General features: G+C 34.3%; 1 protein-coding gene across 1 annotated transcript in view; it reads right to left on the bottom strand.

The window, feature by feature from the left end:
* LOC125662232 (short transient receptor potential channel 4-associated protein-like) overlaps positions 1–20390 on the bottom strand; it is a 28663-nt gene continuing 8273 nt past the window's right edge. Inside the window, exons 6-23 of the mRNA XM_056152919.1 lie at positions 19794–19953; positions 17351–17461; positions 17010–17072; positions 16861–16923; positions 16578–16700; positions 15001–15134; positions 13533–13612; positions 13367–13427; positions 10910–10968; positions 10727–10782; positions 9544–9589; positions 8890–9064; positions 8341–8481; positions 7962–8073; positions 7508–7617; positions 6152–6300; positions 4614–4680; positions 1–2503 (exon numbers count right to left, since the gene is read on the bottom strand). Of these exons, the coding sequence (XP_056008894.1) occupies positions 2378–2503; positions 4614–4680; positions 6152–6300; positions 7508–7617; positions 7962–8073; positions 8341–8481; positions 8890–9064; positions 9544–9589; positions 10727–10782; positions 10910–10968; positions 13367–13427; positions 13533–13612; positions 15001–15134; positions 16578–16700; positions 16861–16923; positions 17010–17072; positions 17351–17461; positions 19794–19953 (1836 nt within the window). The 3' untranslated portion in view covers positions 1–2377. The remainder of the gene's footprint in view (positions 2504–4613; positions 4681–6151; positions 6301–7507; positions 7618–7961; positions 8074–8340; positions 8482–8889; positions 9065–9543; positions 9590–10726; positions 10783–10909; positions 10969–13366; positions 13428–13532; positions 13613–15000; positions 15135–16577; positions 16701–16860; positions 16924–17009; positions 17073–17350; positions 17462–19793; positions 19954–20390) is intronic.

The raw sequence follows: 20390 nt of genomic DNA on the forward strand, positions 1-20390 counted from the left end.
AACTGGTAACAATAAATATTTTATTTACAAAAGTACATTTTTACAATTAAAAAAAAAAAACCAACAATACAATTGAAGAACAAAACATCCAATGCCAGTTGCATTCCTTTGTATCAGATCACAATAAAACATCCCACTGAGAAATGTCCTTCCAACACCGCTCGCATTCCGAACAATGAGAGTATGTACTTGTGGTTTTTTTCTCTCTTCTTTTTAACAAAGTAAATTACTGACATATATTCCATAAATTATGCAATTTCATAAAATGAGTGTACAGAGTTATTACATGTAATTTGTGTTGCATTGAAAATATAATTCTTTTTAATTCATGTACCATATATTGGGTAATTCTGGCTTGTATTGTTGGTTTTGTTTTGGCAAATGAGGAAATTTGCAAAAAATAAAAGCACTAAAATATCCATTTAAATACATATTTCAAATGAAATTCTGTCCAAATATTGTGCCAAAATTTCAAACTACTCTTTGAGAAAAATCAACGAAATGTTCCTGATACCAAAACTATCCAATATTTGGTAACACTGCAAAATATATTTGGTATAATTTCAAATAAAACAGATATTTTCTTTTTCACAAATAAAAATTGATGTAGTACCGGTAAGATAATAAATATTCAAGAATTTTTGATTACTCCAATAGGAGATGGAGTTCTCATGTTACAGCATACACATTTACTGACTGACAACAGTTCACAAATTCAGTTTGTGTACCCGAGATCCAACAGCTGTAGAACCGTTCAAATGATGGAATGACATGACATGAAACTAGTAGATGGGATATAATATATAGCAATACACAGTTCTACTCTGCAACAATAAATACACCCGTGATTGCTGTGTTTCAAGACAACAATTCTGTAATTCATCACTGTTAACTATAAATAATGTCAGCATTTACTGTAACAAGGGATGCAACTCAACATATTAAATAATAAATTTTTCATTCTCATAGAGTTGATACCAGCAGGATTAAAGAACACCCTGTATTGTAACAATGTTACACACACACACATACACCAACACACACAAATCTCTGTCCTGCAAATACATACACATCTCAGTCATACAAATATACACACACTCACATACCAGTCATGCAAATCCACAAACACATACATCTCAAGTCATGCAAATCCACACATACACACAGTCTCGCAAACTAATCCCCACGTACACTGGAGATTTCTTCACTTTTGGCACAAATAATGGAGAAATGATGGGAGGAAAGTAATGAAGTTCACAGGAGGAATCCATATCAAACAAATCATGGACGGACAAAATTATGAAAAGCAATATAATTCTGATCTTGAACCACTGCTACAAAATACAATGAAAGAGGTCAAAGATACCCACCATGTTCAAAGGATTTTTGTAACTCACAGTTTTTTTTATACATGTATTTCATTTCTTTTGTTCAACTACAATTACATTTTTATTCGTAGGAAATAAAATACTGTTGTCAATATCCGTGACACAATTTTCTTTGTCATCAATTGATACTTACAGAAAAACAGATAAATCACTAAAATCCCCCTATATTTAATAAGTTAAATACTGATAACCTGTTACGACCAAGTTTCAATTACACATGCTCAAGATCAACCATTCAATAAATATTTTTGAATTGCATGCACCTCCCATTCACAAAATATACTATGTGCAAAAAGATACATATTCAAGAGTGAATAAATTATGACATATATCATTTACAACAATTGAAATTGAGGACTGTGAGTTCTCATTGCTAAAAAACTCTATGGCTCTACAAGCTTGTGAGTAAGAAAGTTTTGAAAGGTAAATATAGGAAAAAGTACTGAAGCCTTTTTCTTCCCCTTCTGAAACAACAGGAATGATATGACCCGAAATGCTCCTGTTCTGTCATGGTAGAAGTTGCCCAGCACTAAACACTTGTCACATTTAACTGAAAAATGAACACATAGTGATGAAGTGGAAAATGAGCTGGCGTAAATCCACTCACTCCACCAGTCACAAAATCACTGGAGGAAAGAGAAACACTTTGTCATGGCCAACAAAATATGAAGACTTGTCATTTTCCATCAACAAACTGGGTCCAGTTTTGTGCGATCTGGAACCAGCTTAGATCATTCAACACTTTCCTCGCACCACACCATTGGTCAGAATATTGCACGTGATTCCATCTGGGGCGTCTGTTTCACACTGTCATTGCACATGGTTTAACCAAACGAATATAATTGCACAAGTGAAGCAGCAATTGACACATGGCTCTAATTACCCGCATAAGAGCCTTCCGATGGGATGAAATTCTGTATAAACCATCAATGGTCCTAATGCCCATACTGTCTACCAAGAGACAACCAAGAATGATCACATTTGAACGATTAATTAGGTCTGTCACACTTCAATGGTTCCTGAACATAGTGAAGTATGCCACACTTATCGTTTTTGTCAGCTGTGACTAAGGTTGATACAGTCGACTTCCAGTAGTCAAAGCTAATTCTGGAACTCTGCAATGAAAATGGTCAAATAAATGCTAACCATGAGTTCTCGACAAAAGACTAAAAACATTACATGTATCTGTTTCTTTAATACAACTCAACACTTTGACTTACAAAATTACATACAGGAGGGCTGTGACTCTGAATTCCTCAGAAATCAGAGGGAAAACTGGTCAAAAAGGGAGGAAAACACCTCACCCTACCATATATCATTTTCTGACACTTTAGAGATCAAACCCAGTGTTTCATTTTTTCAAAAATTGAGCCAATGAAAGGATCTCCCGAGAATAGAGGAAAAATCACATCCCTGATACATATACTCACCAATTATGCTAGGTTACAGCTGTTTTTTAACCGCATTACATGGGGATTTTGCATAACCCACTGGGTCATGTTTATAAACCCATAAAGCCGAGGCTCTGATAAACATTTCTAAATGACTAGTTAACCACGACTGAATGATTTTGGTTGGTTAAGGTCATTATACAAACATCTGATCATAAGCAACTTTTGTGCCTTGTGTGAGCTTCTAATGTTGCGTTATTACAAATTTGTGGTCCTTATGTAGAATAGAAGATGGGCATACAGAGACAGACAGACATGGTTATTTTTATACTCCACCTTCATCTTGTATACAAGGGCCACCTCTGTGGACTTTACGCGTTTGCTATTTGCTTTGGAATTCTGTAAATCACTTTTATTTTGTGAAACCTTATTTTCGTGTGGACGCACTGATGTATTTATTTATGAGACATAGCTTTCATTGCTTAATTCTTCTATATGTAGGAGTTGATTTGTGAGAACTACATTTACGCGAATGGCTAGTCTTGCAAAATTATGTGTAATGTTATTACGAATGAAATGTGATTTAGAGCAAATAACATGTCAAAAATTTTATATCTCATATGTTTTACATTATGACAACTGTTATAATCAAAAGTATATGGTTTTAAAATCTGATTTTACTGTTTATAAACAACTGTTAATGTCACTTGGCCATCTGTAATGCTGCAACTCATACTCAATTGAGCTACAGATCCAACCCTTATAAAAACATTCAATTTACGGCACACAAAAAGATGTGCAGGGTTGAGGCCTCCAATCTTTGAATTCTTGTATTGCTGTCTCATAAATTCAATATGAAAAAATTCTTAACATATTTTCCTACTATACTCGTGTCCAAAGATACCTTGAAATATTCATTAAAGCCCCATACGACTCGAAAACTCACAGCTTCAAATGATTTCGTTTGTTGGCGTAGCCATGTTAGGTAGCCAGTCAATTCGAACCCTGTTCCTATTGGTAACTTATTCATAATATTTGCTTTAAGTTATGATTTCACTTTTCATTTATCATAAACACCAATACTGCATACAAATTAGAACTATATATTTCATCAAAAGGTAAAATAAGCTCTTGATTATTGAAAATGCTACAAAAGCCAAGTTTGGTCCTTTACGCTCATGTGGCAGGGATGGGGATCGCGCCTGACTAATGAAAGCTGCGTAACCGTGAGTTTAACTATTTGAATGATTATTATTTAACCGAACTGGGATGATAGAGTATATAAAATATTTAACTAAAAATATTTGAATGGATATTAGTTCACACCTAGATGTTATTGCATAAGTATGGAAATGAACTGGGATTTAAATTAACTGGCTACCAAACATGGCTACGTCAACGAACGAAATCATCAAAAGCTGCAAGTTTTTGGGTCGTATGGGAATTTAATGAATATGAAGGTATGTTTGGACACAAAAATGGTAGGAAAATATGTTAGGAATTTTTTCATTTGAAATTTATGAGATGGAGATGCAAAAATATAGTGATATAAGGCCTCAACCGTGCATATCTTTTTGCATGTCGTAAATCAAAGGTTTTTATAAGGGGTGGATCTGTAGCTCTCTGATCTGTCCCGATATTTTTTCAGAGAGGTTCAGTTCTGCAGTTGATAGACCCCGAGTTAGCACTTAAAGTCCTGATCCAACAGCAAGAGCCATGAACACCACGATAATGACTACTGTTAGCGGCACTTCTCTTTATAATGACCAGGCATTCAGTTTGGTTGCTTGATGTCTCGGACATGGACAAGTATTTGTCCCTGCGTTTATGTTACCTTTTCTAGTGCACTGCAGTCCTTGTCTTTGTGGAGGTAATGGTCCTGCCAGAACACTAACAGCTCCCTGCAATCAACATCAAAGTTCTCAGTACACATGCATTCAGCTCATTTCTGACCTCTTTATAAGATATAACATGCTTTGGAAACTGTGAAGCCATTAATAAACAAGACGTGTTTGTGAAACTCTGATGCCCCCGGATTACAACAGAGTGGACCAGGTCTAAGGTCAATGTTAAGGTCACAAGGTCCCAAGATTTTGGTGTCAATTTCCGGAAAGGTCTTACCACAAGAAACACACATACCAAATATAATAGCTGTACCTCTTATAACATAGAAGATATGATCAAGGTTGAAGTTTTTTGCCACAGAGAGACATACCAAAACCTACACGCCCCCGTATCTTGATTCCGGGGGCATAGCAAAGTCAAAACAATGCATATTGTTCCAAACCAGGCTATATTGTGTATACTGGTTAAAAAATTAGTTTTTATCGTCAATTTTTTTAAAAAAAAAGATGTCATTTAAATATGAACCCACAAATTTCAATTTAATACAATGTGGAGCAATATTGATTGTAGCAACATATTGAAAATCTGTCATGCAAAGTAGAAAAACTAATTTATAAAAACATAAAACTGGTTTATTGAATGCGATATCATTTTTTACTTCAGTTTGCACACAATCTGTCTTGATGGTACAGTACACTCTGCGTTAAACAACCCCTGAGTTATACGACTCAATCTGCTGACTGTTTAATCCCGCTGAACATTCTTTCATATTTATACAGTATACATAATGCTTCTATTCAGCATCATATGCAACTCTAATGCAGAAGTCCCCTGAGGGGTTGCATATAACAGCATATAGTTAGTACTCAATGAATCTATCAAAATGTGCACTACTTAATATTTATATTACAAATTGCATTTTCCTCTATGAACCAACCAATTTCAGCACACGACACAATCCGTTCATACTGACTATAAACGTATCAGGAACTAGTTTAAAGCACACAACTGAGAAAGCATAATGATTTGGAAAAAAAAAACGTGTTATAAAGATCTCGCAAAGTCACACCTCGGATTAATATTGACAACTTATGTGGATTATCATCCCAATCTTGTGGTCTCCTAGCTCTAAAATACATTGCACGTGCAATTTTGATAAAAAGCAGGGTAAGACGAAGTGTGACGTCATGTCTATGAGTTGACGTACGTCACAATACGACTGCGACAGAGTTCGTTTCATGCAACAAAATATTTCATGACTTACATGTATAGAAGCAATGTAAACAAACGGTGATTTAGTAAATGAATATAAATATAAGAATTGAACAGCACTTTTGAGCCATTCATGGTCAATATGAACAGATTTGGATTTGAGGCAAATTCTCTGTGAATCGCTAGTGCGATTCACAGAATTTGCCTCAAATTCAAATCTGTTCATATTGACCAAGAACAGCTCAAAAGTGTTGTTCAATTCTTAACTAACCTGAATTTATTTACCATCAAATTATGTGTGAGCTAATTACGTACCTGAAATTACGGAGAAGGTTGGCTGACCCGCTGACTTCCATGACATCCTCCTTTTCATCTCTCAGAGCCTGGAGGTAGCGGGGAAGTGCATGCTTACGATTCGCAAACATCAGAAACACCAGTGTTGTGTTCAAACAACTTACATTCTCCTTGAAATAACAAAGTCAATAAAAATTTGAAACCAACAAAAAAACCCAATATCAATCTTACAGGGAATTATATATGTCAAGATATTTTCTGCCCCCCCCCCCACCCCCCAAATCAATATGTAAATCAAAGAACATGAATACCCAATTAAAACTCTGCAGTATCACTTTATTTCAAAACAGTACAAATTATCCTTCAATAGGCTCCAGGGTCATAAAACTTGGACAACGTCAGTTTTAATTAAAGTTTCACTTATTCATCATTTGTTTCTTTTTATGAAAGTGATACTAACTCATCCAAGTCTTATGGCCCCGGAGCAAGTATAAAGTCACTAGTAATGACAACACAAATATGAGGTTATGTCATTTTAAAAAAAACAATTCAAGCCCAAAAATTTATTCCAAGTCCCCCCCCCCCCCCCCCCTAATATTAGAAAACATAGAGAAGAATTGTGCCCCCACACAATTTCCTGGTATGTGTGAAATGATTACAACATTGATATACATGTATACACTGTGTATAGATATAGTAATGGAACAAATGGGGACTTCTGTCTGTATTGTACAGAAATTACTACATATAAGGGCTCTATTAGCCAATCTGTATCAATATTTATGATTTTGTTTCAAAATATAACGTGTATTTTGTGAAAGAATCCCAAGTAACTCGGTATTTTTGATATTTTGACATAAAACAGCTATTTTCATGCAGTTTTTCTTATAAAAACCACAGACTTGGACAAACTTTATCATCACACATTCATCGTTTCAATACACACACACATGAATACGATAGAAAACTTTATTTGGCCAAAGCTGTGCTTTGTGGTTTCTGAGAAAGAAAAAAAACCAAGTGATTCTTAACCACCATCCCCTTTGACCACACACACACATAAGGAGTTATTGTGCTGTGAATTCTAAGTCTTGACCTGTTTGGAGTTATTTAAGTCTTGACCTGTTTGGAGTTATTGTGCTGGGAATTGTAAATCTTGACCTGTTTCAAGTTATTGAGCTGGGAATTGTAAGTCTTGACCTGTTTGGAGTTATTGAGCTGTGAATTGTAAGTCTTGACCTGTTTGGAGTTATTTAAGTCTTGACCTGTTTGGAGTTATTGAGCTGTAAATTGTAAGTCTTGACCTGTTTGGAGTTATTTAAGTCTTGACCTGTTTGGAGTTATTGAGCTGTAAATTGTAAGTCTTGACCTGTTTACCTGTGTGAGGTTCTGTACATTTATTATTTTGATGAGTTTGTACAGATAGTCCAGCTGTCTATTGAAGTCCCCAATGTACATCAATAACTTGTTCTCCTTTTTGGCATAATCTAACAAGATAAAAGACACATATTAAAGAAATTATATCTTTTATAAAATCAAACAAAGTATCTAAATCATCATTTACACATATGTACATATCTAAGGAATGTTCATCATCATCATCTAAAATGAGGCAACCTATGAAAATAACTTTTTGACCAGTCATCTCCTAGTCATGTCCAACATGCCTATGAAATTTAATGACTATCAGTTGCTAGTTATCAGTCAGAAAATATATTATCTATTGACCAACTGTCCAAAAGAATGTGCTCCCTTCTAGAAAAGGGGCAAAATATATATAACAAAAATACAGATTGTCTCTGAGCTGTCTGCAGCTAGTCCCGAGTCTTACCCATGAAAGCAGTTTCCTCATTCATCAGGTGTTCCAAGGAGAGAACCAGACTACGAATGAACATGTTGGAGTCCACTAAGTTCCTGTTGACTGTGTTGATGAACTTGTCAAACTGTAAATAAAAGCAGCATTCCACTCAGAACTTGGATAATCTAGTGTTCACCATCAGATTTCCATCAAAACAGATTTCAGACAAAGTGAAAACTTTGATATTTTTATATAGAATAACAAGACTTTGTCCAGTAATAGACTGTTTTACTGAGACTAATATACATTTCTCTTGGTGAGTATTCCATGTACATGTATGTCAAGAGTTTAAGAGAAGCTGATTAACATTTACTCTCAGTCTCAATTCAATGTTTGCATGTGTAGTCCTTACATTTGGCTGTGTATGCAGAATCTCTTCAAAAGTTCTGAAAGCTTCCACGTTAAATTTGATCAACTCTCCAAGCAAGTCAAAACTACTCTGCAGGATTTCCTTGTGTCTTATTTCATGTTCTACTATGTTGGAGGCTACATGCTGAAAAATGAAGACAGGACTGCATTGATTCAAATACTGTGATATATCAAACAATTTTTCACACTTTTCTTATCTCAGGACTATTACTCCTGTGTACAGCCTTATACATTTGTTGTGGATTATTTTTAATGTTTTCATCTAAATCCCTGCTAACACACACACACACCACAGCTTTTCTGCTATTTTATAAAAAGATCATGACTTGGTTACATTCACTCTGAAGAGTTTTCATTTCATGGTTTTGATTTACAGTGAATATAGCAAAATCAAATTGCAGTGAAAATAAGGTTTTATAGAGTATTATACACAAAATTACTTCTTTCACTCTGACAAAGCTAGTTGCAAACATGAACATCTATTTTCTGAACACCACGAGCTTCCATTCTTCACCTATGACTGGTAACCTACCTGTAACAGGCCTCGCCTCATCAGGAACACCTGGTCACAGTAAGACGTGTTGCCACGGAGATAACTCTCCACCGCCCGGGCCAGCCAGAATCGGAACGTGGACGTGGTCGGCTCTTTCTTCATCACCTCAACAATTTTGGTAAGTAATCCTTTACTGCCCTTACACATCAACTGCCTACAATCAGTAACCATGGCAACATTTACATTCTATCAATCATCTGAAGATCAAAATGCACTCCTATAACTCATTTCAATATAACAGACTCTCTACACTATACCATACACCAATAGGCAGTAGTATTCACTTAAATCAATGCCAAACTATCATCCAGGCATTATGAAATCCTCTTCCATAACAAGTATAAAATTCAATTGAAATAACAGTCAATATACATCTAAGACAAATTCTCTATTCTCATTACTGAAGATTAATTAAACTTGGTGACCCCACCAGGGAAATTCCAAATATGCTGAATGTACTGTGTATCAAGTAGATATACCAAAATTCTGGACCGTAAACAAAAACTTGCCTGTTTAACAAATAATTCCATCATTTCAACAAATGGAAACTACTACATCAATGATTTAGATTTTACAGATATCTCAGAATGTTTTCATCAGCCCTCATACAAACAAAATATAAATGTCACTTACTTGTTTACAGAGGAGAGGTTGGACAGAGCTAAAGAACCTGCTTTGGCTGAAAACAAGGATAAAATATTTGTCATCCCAATGGAAAAACAGGTTGCATGAACTATGGTCTACCTATACTCTTTGAATAAACGCAGAAACAACTATTAAGTAACAAGGAATTATATAATGAAATGTACATGTGTAACATAAAACATTATACTTTTTCACAAATACTCGACTTTGATTCGCCAAGAAATCTTTGAAAACATGCTTCCCTCTTCAATTAAAAGCATGCCCTTCAGGGCGATCTTTAACAGAAAACATAACCTGATAATTAAAAACATGAAAAATATCACTTGTGCCAAATTTATGTACAATATGGTTCACTATAGTTTTAAGTATGGCAACATTTGAGAGTCAATTTCATCTGGTGTTTGAAATAAACATGTACATTTCAAAAAAGACAAATAACATCATTTGATAAAAAATAAACTTACAACAGAAAGCAGAATGGAGATCACAACGATATAAAATCTAATAGACTGATTGATATGAAATCAGGTAACAACTTAGTAAATCTAAGAACATGATTATATTGTTCTGCATGACCCCACCCCCCTTTTATACATCTAATGACTTTTCAAATATAAAATATAATCAATGCTGCATGCACACATCCTGTAGTTTAGGATAACATTAGAAATTGTAAATTGGAGAAAACGGATGTTAACCACAGTGTCTCAGTCAACAACTATTATTTTAGGGTGGCAATTTCCACTGTTATTCTCAGTTACATGTATATTCAATATTTATACACTGTGCTTGCTGTTTTTAAATACAATTTGTGAAGAAAAAAGATTCATGATTCACAATCAATTCTACTGTACAGTAAACCAGACATTTATGAATTTTTCAGGATGTTATGGACTGATGAATAGCCATAATGAAGACAAAGAGTCTGCAAATGTGTCACAGGGTAAAACTTATCAAAAGGGAATTCCAAACAATTAAGAACCTGTTCTTAAAGTTGCTGAGAAAAGTGAAAGGAATCTTTATTTAGTTTGCTTCTGACTAAATACATCATGTACTTCACAGCAAGATATCTAGATAGTCAGAAGCAAAAATGAACATTCAAGTATGGCGGTACTTAAATAATGGAAGTATGTTTTAACTGATGACGACAGGATGAGAAAAGGAAACTCACTGTTAATTCTGATGACCTCATTTAACTCATTCTTTGACAAAAGCAGGTGCTTGTAGCTGAAAGAAATAAATGTTAAATGAAGGTAAAAATTCAGTTTATGATTAATTTGAGAACAACAGTTCTGAATATCATAGAGAGTATGAAAAAATCCACGACATTAGGAAAACATGACAGAAAACCTACTCGGAATGATCGCAGAAGCTATGGACAAGTCGCAGGAACTGAATCTTCAGGGCAACTTCCTGTTAACAAACACCAATTTGTTAGCTCTATGGACATGCATATATGCACATACTGTGTGGTGATATACTGATCACCTAACAAAACTTAATCTGTCAGATACAAACTTTTCAGATTTGCAAACAATCATATACTGTAATAACTTCAATATCTCTAAAAATTTTGTGATACATCTCTTTCAGAAATGAAGAACATGTACTAAGTTAAAAGGCATCTTCAGATGTAGTAAGACCTGGATTTCATTAACGTAGTTCCACCCTCCTACGACGTCATAAGATTTTGCGAAGTCAATGACTTAATAAGATTTATAAATGCATAACAGGAACATAAATTTTGTTGGAGTCTTTTTCAATAGTTATTGCAAAAAATCTTGTTCACCATAAAATATTTCTAAACTCTAAGTTATACATGAATAATCGATTATATGTTTCAAAATATTGAATCCAAGGGCAATAACTCTGTTTTCATTAAATTATTTATCAAGTCCATTATGCAATAGATTTCCTTTATTTTTCACAAACATTTTGTATATTTTTTAAAGAAACAGTTTCAAGAAATTGTTATGAATACTATTATATTGTTTTAACCAGTTTTTGTGAAATTTTGATAATGCTGTTTAAAGGAAATTGCAATTTTCTGACATTGATAACAGATATATGTGTGCCAATTAATAATTTTTTTTATTAATACTGCAACATACTTAGGACTATTCCAGCAAAAAAAGTATGGGGGGAGGGAAGGTACTTTATTTCAAAGACAGCCACCCATACAATTAAATTTTCCTCTGCTACCACCACCCATACAATTAGATGTAATTGTACACGTTAACCAATTGATAGCTTGGGTATAATAATTTATTCAGAGTGCCAATTAAACAAGATCATCGCCGAACTATTACCTGTGCATTTTAAAATGAAAGTGTTAGGGGCGATAATTCCCTGAATAGTCATGCTCGACTGAAATCGAAAGTAGGAATCGCGTTGTAATCGAAAAATGTACAGTCGTTTCATAAAGGTGAAATTACACGAAAAGGATGTAAAACTCATGATCGTTGGTTGCGTTAGACAGGTGGTCGTTTAGGACAGGTACAATAGGTTGGGTAACGCCTTGGAGGGGAAAGTTTTACGGTAACATTGAGTTATCTGCCCATTTATCAATCTTTGTTTCATACTTAATGTAGGATTGCACCGCTTTTCTTCTTCTTTTGTAATAAAAGAAACGTAACGCGATACATTTTCATTTTTATCATAATTCACAAGCACCCATGTTTTTTATTAACCTTGAAGACAACCACCCATACAAATATATTTTCCCAAATCACCCCCACACATCCAAAAAAATATCGGCTGCCGTCCCTCCCCCCAAACGTTTTTTGCTGGAATAGCCCTTATTTTATCATTTTTATTTGTTACTAAGATATATTGTTTAAAGAATTAAAAATCAAATATAAGATTGAACTTATGCAGGGTTTGACACTAAGGCACGTATGACCGACCGAGACTACTAAATGATAAGTCCGGTCGGGTAAAATGTTTATTTACTAGTCCGACTGGTCGTGTTAAAAATATAAACAAATTTAAGAAACTTTACTTTAAATCATAAGATATTTTATTCATAAAAAAAAATAACTGTAAAGAGTTTCCAAGCAATTTTGAAATGCATGATGACATATTCTCTATCTTTAGTTCTAATAAGTCGCGGTCGTAAGTGATGTTCTACGACATCTACACATTGTTAATGTGTGTAAAGTTATGTTTTGGTTAAATAGAATTATTGAATTCATTTTCATTAAAAAAAACACCAAAACAGTTCATTTGAATTGAATATAAGAAAGCGTTTATTAAACATATGTGCGGGAATGTCTATATAATCAAATATGAAATCTCGTCCTCAATGAAAGCAAAAGATGTCTCAAGAAAGAAAAAAAAAGGAAAACCTTGGGAAGAAACAAAGCAGGGCTTATGAAATAGAAATTAAAAAAAAATATTGAGGTCAATTTATTCTTAATGGATTAAAGAATTTCCGTGCTGGTAAAAATTTAAAGAAACTGAAAATAGGGTTGAAAGTAAAAGCATCAAATTGAATGACGAGATTAAAGATTTTTTTGAGACAATTAAATGCATTTTAGTTCAAACTTAACGTTTTTCATTTAAATTAAGTACATGTATTTAGATATGGAGAATCTTATAAGATTTTTTTCTGGAACGTTGGTCAGGGCTAGTGGATGTAAGGTCAGATCTAGCAAAAATCATTTTAAGTAGCCCGATTGGTCTAGTGCCCAAAAAAGTTAATGTCAAACCCTGTTATGATTCTAGAGGGGTGGAATTACCTTAAATGTTGAACAAACTCTACATTAAAAAAAAAACCCGACATGAATATCTGTGACCAATAAAGACTTACTGGACTGCATTCACAGGCGGCATTGTGACCCCGCAATCGATGACGACTACTGTATCTGCTCCTGTCAAATTTCAAACACTCAATTCTTATAAAAGCATACCAAGATATTCTTACATAGTACAGCTTCCCTTAAATCATCTGATAAGGATCAAACATATATACTCACACTTGACATTTCCAGATAAATTGGTCAAACAATTCACTCAGACCTGGAGCTAATTTCAGTTCTGCCAACTTCCTCTGAACCTAAATAAAATTAATATAATTATAAAACAAATTCTTTAAATGCCTAAACATGATTTAATAAATGATCAGGAATTTTGATGTTTTCTGATGGATCCAGACAAACTTTTCTGGTGTGTACCTAAGAGTGAGTTTACCTCCATATTAACTATGGGAGGTTTATTCAGAATTTCTCTACTGACCAACCATACATGTAGATTTCCTGACATTTATATCGACCAATCAAATGTGCATTTTAAATCATGTATTGGTAAGTAAAATTAAATGCCAATAATGGTTTTACCAAACATTATTAATTATGGTAAAATCACTATCAATCCCAATGTAAAAAACTGAAAATACATTACAAAAATTACTGTTCAATTTCTTGGTTTTAACTGTTGAAATACTGTTATGAGGAGTTGTAATGTTTTTATTTGTTGAAGGGAAAAAAAAAATTATGAAAACTGTTGTAAAATTCTTGATTGTTTAATGAAGCAATTACTAACTTCAGATTCGGTCTATTAGTGACTATACAGACCTGGTCAAGCCTTGGTCGACCTCGGCCTATGGTCTCGATCAACCAATACCTGACCAAGTTTATGTAGTCACGAGTAGACCTCATACAAAGTCAATAATTGTATAAGATATATACTTAACTCCTAAATACGATATATATACATATATCATACACACATTATATATATATATAAATGTATCTGTTCTAATATTAAATACATTTCACAAGTTTCTATCCATAACATTAATTTGTAAAACATTTACATTTTGAAATTCAAGGACAGCAAATGAGGTGACCCTCTACTTGATAATTTGACTTAAATATTAATGAGACTGGTCTACTAGTTACAAGTAAGTCTAACAACAATTGGTGTATGCAACATATAAAGACCATGACTTAGCATCTGAAAATAAATATGGATATCTTATATGTATATTTGTAACAAGAGGCAGGCTTATTCCCTTGAAAATGAGTGTCAACAAGCTTTTTCTATGAAACATTTCCATTTTTTTCCCAGCATGAACAACCCCAGTTTATACCCCCCCCCCCCCACCAAGAGGCCCATGAGCCACATCACTCAACTGAAATAAATCCATTTTTATTCCCATGAAAAGAATTGAATAGTTCTTGAGAAGATTTTTTAATAAGGTGCCACCAAATTTTCACTATTTCTTAATCATCAATCCTTCAAAAAGGGTGTGTCACTTCATTTGAACAAATGTTGAAAGTTTACGGATGGATGGAGAATTGAACACTGGATTAAAGGTGATCAGAAAAGCTCACTTGAACTTCCAGCTCATGTGTCAAAGTTAAAATCAAAAATGTTAAGAATACCCTTTCCATGCATTTTCCCAGCAGAAACAGCCCCAGTGCACCCTGAATGTTAAAGTACCTTTTTTCTATGTTTTCCCAGCAGGAATAGCCCCAGTACGTACACCACCTCCACCCTCTGGACCAGCTCCTCTGTGATCTTTAGGCCCTGTTGCTGATTCATTGGCCCGCCTGCTGTTGTTGGCTCAGAAATACCTAAAACCAGAAAACACTCATGATTAACATACAAACATTTCTTAAACAAGTAACATATTAACAATTCCTTAACCTTATTATATGTATTTGTATAAATAAAGTACCACATGAGCAACAAGAACATTTCTTAAACAAGTAACATATTAACAATTCCTTAACCTTCTTATATGTATTTGTATAAATAAAGTACCACATGAGCAACAAGAGTACTGGTACAACATACGCCTGTGGGACCTGTAAGCATATTATGCACTCTGAATTGATATCATACACACTCTGAATAGAAAAGCCTTAATATAGGTCAAGATGCACCAATCTATGTGACATGTCAACTGATTATGTGTTTCTCTGAGAGGAAGGTTGTGACAAAATGTCAGTGCAATATCTGTATCCATGATGAAAAAAAGTCCAGAAAACTATTTAACCTACTTTTAGCCCTAAGGTAGGTCATGATGAACCAATTAATTTGAAATGTGAACTGATTATGCATTTCTCTGAGAGGAAGGTTATGACCAAACATCAGGGCAATACCTGCTTTCATAACGAAAAAAAAATCTGGAAAGCTATTTGACCTATTTTTACCACTAAAGTAGGTCATGGTGCAACAATCCAGCTGAAATGCAAACTGAACATATATTACTCCAAGAGGAAGCTTGTGACTAAATTTCAGGGTAATATCTGTATCTGTAACGAAAACAATGTTTTTCTATGTGATACTAAGACCTTGACCTTGAGAAACAGTAGGCATCCCCCAATTGGCGTAAGGTGTATGTGTACCAAGTTTGACGATCCTAGCCCCAATGGTTCAGTCTTTATCCTGACTACAAGGTTTTCCTACTAAGTGATACTAAGGCCTTGACCTTTGACCTTGAAGAACAAAAGGTGTCCTCTATTTGGCAAGAGGAGTATCTGTACCAAGTTTGAATGATGGTCCTAGCCCCAGTAGTTCTGTCTGTATTCTGCCTACAAGGTTTTCCTATCAACTGATACTATGACCTCAACCTTTGACCTTGAAAAACATAGACATCTTCCTCTGATAATGGTGATCAAATATACCAAGCTTTAAGATCCTGGAAGCTTACAGTTCATTTTGCCTACAAGGTCCAGACAGACAGACAACAGCATACTGCACTACGTCCCGTCTTTGACGTGTGTATAAAAATGTTAATATTACTGTGGTGTCTCTCTGCTGTCAATTGAAAAATGTTTTAAAAAAGTACCGGAATGTTTAGTCACAATCTAACATCCTTATGTTATTATAGCATAACAGTGGAATTCACAAATATTAAATAGAAAATAGCATTAAGGTTGTTGCATCACTTCAGATTTTAAATTGTTACTCAAAATGCTGGCAAATGTCAAAATTTTTCTTTTCCTCTTTAATTTTCAATCAAAACTTGTCCATAATGAATTATATAATAAAGAAATGAATCTGTTACTGACCTCCTATGAAATCCTCCAGGTCATCCATTGAAGGACTGTCGTACATTTCCTCCGCCATTTGATTCTCTATCCACTCCATCCAGCAGTCCAGTTCACTGACCATCCCTCTGAATCGTGGAGTGTCTGTACAATATACACAAGCTATTCATATTTCCGTGGATGTGAGATTCAGATCCGTAAAATGTTAAAACTAACTTAGTTTTATAACTCATCAATTGAGAAGATGTATTTTCCATCTATGAAAATGCTTGTATGCTAGAGGTGCCGTGACTTAGTTACTTACAGTCCCTGGACACTGCCAATGTGACCAGTCGCGGCAGCAGCTCCGGAATCCCAAGAAGCAGTTCTAACAAAACAATATACAGCTCGGTTACTAATACTATAATCAACACTGAAAGGTCAGGGAAATACAATACATAAAACCAAAAATACCTTGGTTGATGTCTCTAACATTTACAAATCCCTTTGTTCTCTTCTGTTTGTTCTGTGCAAATACTACAACAAAGAATCCAATTTTTGTCATACTCGTAACAATTACCTACATTCATGATAATTTTTGTAATGGGCACAAACATTACAAATCAGATTAGAAACATTTACTTTAAACATTTTCTTATTATTTGCATACACACACACACACACACACACACACACACACACACACACACACACACACACACACACACACACACACATATATATATATATCTCAGAATCCAAATAAAGTTTTAAACAAATCAAAACAAATCTGTTTGCATTATATTGATACTTACAGGATGATTTATTTTCATAGATATCCAGATCTGATATGGCCACAGCGAGAATGCGACAGAAATTTGCCAGCTGTTGCTCTGTCAAAGACTGTATCAGGGTTCGAATATTCCCTAAAAATTACAATATCATTCTAGATTACATGATCTTCCTCAGCTACAGATTGCATTATCATCCTCAGTTACAGATGACATTATCTTACTCATTTACAGATTACATTATCTTCCTCAGTTACAGATAACATTATCTTCCTCAGTTACAGATTACATTATCTTCCTCAGTTACAGATAACATTATCATCCTCAGTTACAGATTACATTATCTTCCTCAGTTACAGACTACATTATCTTCCTCAGTTACAGATTACATTATCTTCCTCAGTTACAGATTACATCATCACCCTCAGTTACAGATTACATTATCTTCCTCAGCTACAAATTACATTATCTTCCTCAGTTACAGATTACATTATCTTCCTCAGCTACAGATTACATTATCACCCTCAGTTACTGATTACATTATCTTCCTCAGTTACAGATTATATTATCACCCTCAGTTACAGATTACATTATCTTCCTCAGCTACAGATTACATTATCTTCCTCAGTTACAGATTAATAGAATCCTTCATTAGTACGAGTGTGAGATAGGGAAATTCCACCGAGGGGACAAGATTCGCAGTCTTGGATGAGGCTTTGCCGAGTCCTAGACAGCGAATCTTGTTCCAGAGGTGGAATTTCCCTATCCCACACGAGTAAATAATGAAGGATTATTTTTCTCACATTTTAGTGCATAAAATTAGGAGCTTTCAGAAAATTTTAGATTATCAAAATCCTCATTTGAACCAGAAAGCTATACTACATTAAATTTTAATGTAGTATAGCTTTCTGGTGGACAACCTTGGGTTTTTTAGTTTACACTTATAGTGTAAACCATTTTCGGGTATGCTCTTTCTGCCGATCTAATTAGTTTTTGCATTGAAGTTCAAATGAGGATTTTGATAATTTAGAATTTTCTCAAAGCTCCTAAATTTATGCACTAAACTTTAGGTAAAATGTGAGAAAAATAATCCTTCATTATTTACTCGTGTGGGAAAAAGGAAATTCCACCTCTGGAACAAGATTCGCTGTCTAGGACTCGGCAAAGCCTCGTTCTAGACTGCGAATCTTGTCCCCTCAGTGGAATTTCCCTATCCCACACTCGTACTAATGAAGGATTCTATTAATCTTCCTCAGCTACAGATTACATTACAGATTATATTACCCTCCTCAGTTACAGATTACATTATCTTCCTCAGCTACAGATTACATATTACTTTCAGTTACACATGTTCGCATTCACTGTTTAGAATTTGTTATTTCCACAAAAATATTCAGTGAAAATTACCACAAAGTATAAAGTTAAAAGATTACTGCTTAGTCAAATTTTTTTTGTGCTGCAAATCATAAACACGAAGCCCCCCCCCCCCCCCCCTCTCCCTCCAATTTCCAGGCCCAAAATGTGTGTGTGTAATAAACACAACTGTGAACTATATTCGATAAATTACGTTACATGCGTGACTTCAAAATTTACAAGCTCAATTATTTGGAATACTCACAATTAAAAAACACTCCCGAATGGAGTCAAGATAGATGCATTATACAAACAACACGGGCGGTATAGGTTCTGAACGCTTCTAAATAGCATGAAAAGGTTTGTTTATTTCCACTTAGATTTTGCGTAATTTACTTTATTGCAACTACATGTAAAATATCAACCTGAGGGAATAATCCCAGAGTAAATGTACACACAAAATAAATAGTGTTACCATGAATTACATTTAGATTGTGCCATATTTGTATACTTTTGATGCAGATAAAACCGTTTATTGTACTTAACTACACATAGAATATTTAAAGTATTTTAAAGGGGGGTGGGTGGGTGGTATTTATTAACTCGAACTGTCTCATTTTATATAGTTTGAATTCATAACAACAGTCTTTTATATTCTTCTATCATTCAGAACTACTCCTCCCACTTTTTAACCTAACAATATTTATATTCTGTAACAATAAAATGATTTATTCTATTCTTTAATACTGGTGAGTGATCTACAATTTTCCTTGAATTTTCACAGTTGATAATCCTGAAATTTTGTACTTAAAATTTAAATTTCTGATATAATAAAGTTTCCTTCCATTCTTAAGTACATGTTCCTTTTACATTTTTGTGTTCCAAATGACTAAGATTGAACTGTGAATGCTTTGTGAACGATTTCTGAATGCAAAACTGTAAACGGAGAGCGCAATGTGAACGTATGGTGAGCGAACGGATAAATGGTAGAGTAGAATGTTTCAGGGACTGTAATTCTGTTCAGATTTCAGACTTTCTAATTTTAGAGAGGTTCAAATTTACTAATTCTGTGGAGAGGTTCAGCCTTACTAATTCTAGGGATATTCAAACTTACTAATTCTGTGGAGATCCAGGACTTCCTTTCTGGATTGTAACATATCTTCAACCAGCTGACAGGCATTAATGAATGTTTTCTGATTAGCCAGGAGGGTGAAAACATAATTCAAAACTTCATCATCGGACATCAATATACTGGTCACTTTATCTCCAATGGACTGGAAAACAGAAAACAAAATGTGTTTGTGAAACAATGATGCCCATGTATGATCAAACTCAAAAGTCTAGGTGTCAAAAATTATGGCATTAAAACTGAGGTCTTGTCATAAGGAATACACATGAAATATGAAAGTCCTAGCACCAACCATTCAAAAGTTATGACAAAGATAAATTTCAATCAAATGTATGAAAAGCCTCAATACAGGGGTGTGCAATTACCATCTCCCGCTACTGATTGTAGTCGTTGGGCAAGCAAAATTCAATGCTGTATCAGCCACTTGGGCTAGTAAATCTAAATGAAAGTAAAGGCATAATTTGTTGTACAACTGTCAATATTACATCGACAGACTTTACGTATGAATTACTGTAACTTTATTCCAAATCAAGATCTTCAATCTGTTTTAACAAATGTTGAAGGCAACAATCAGTGACAAAA

Source organism: Ostrea edulis, chromosome 1 (assembly GCF_947568905.1).
Source record: "Ostrea edulis chromosome 1, xbOstEdul1.1, whole genome shotgun sequence".
NCBI lineage: Eukaryota > Metazoa > Mollusca > Bivalvia > Ostreida > Ostreidae > Ostrea > Ostrea edulis.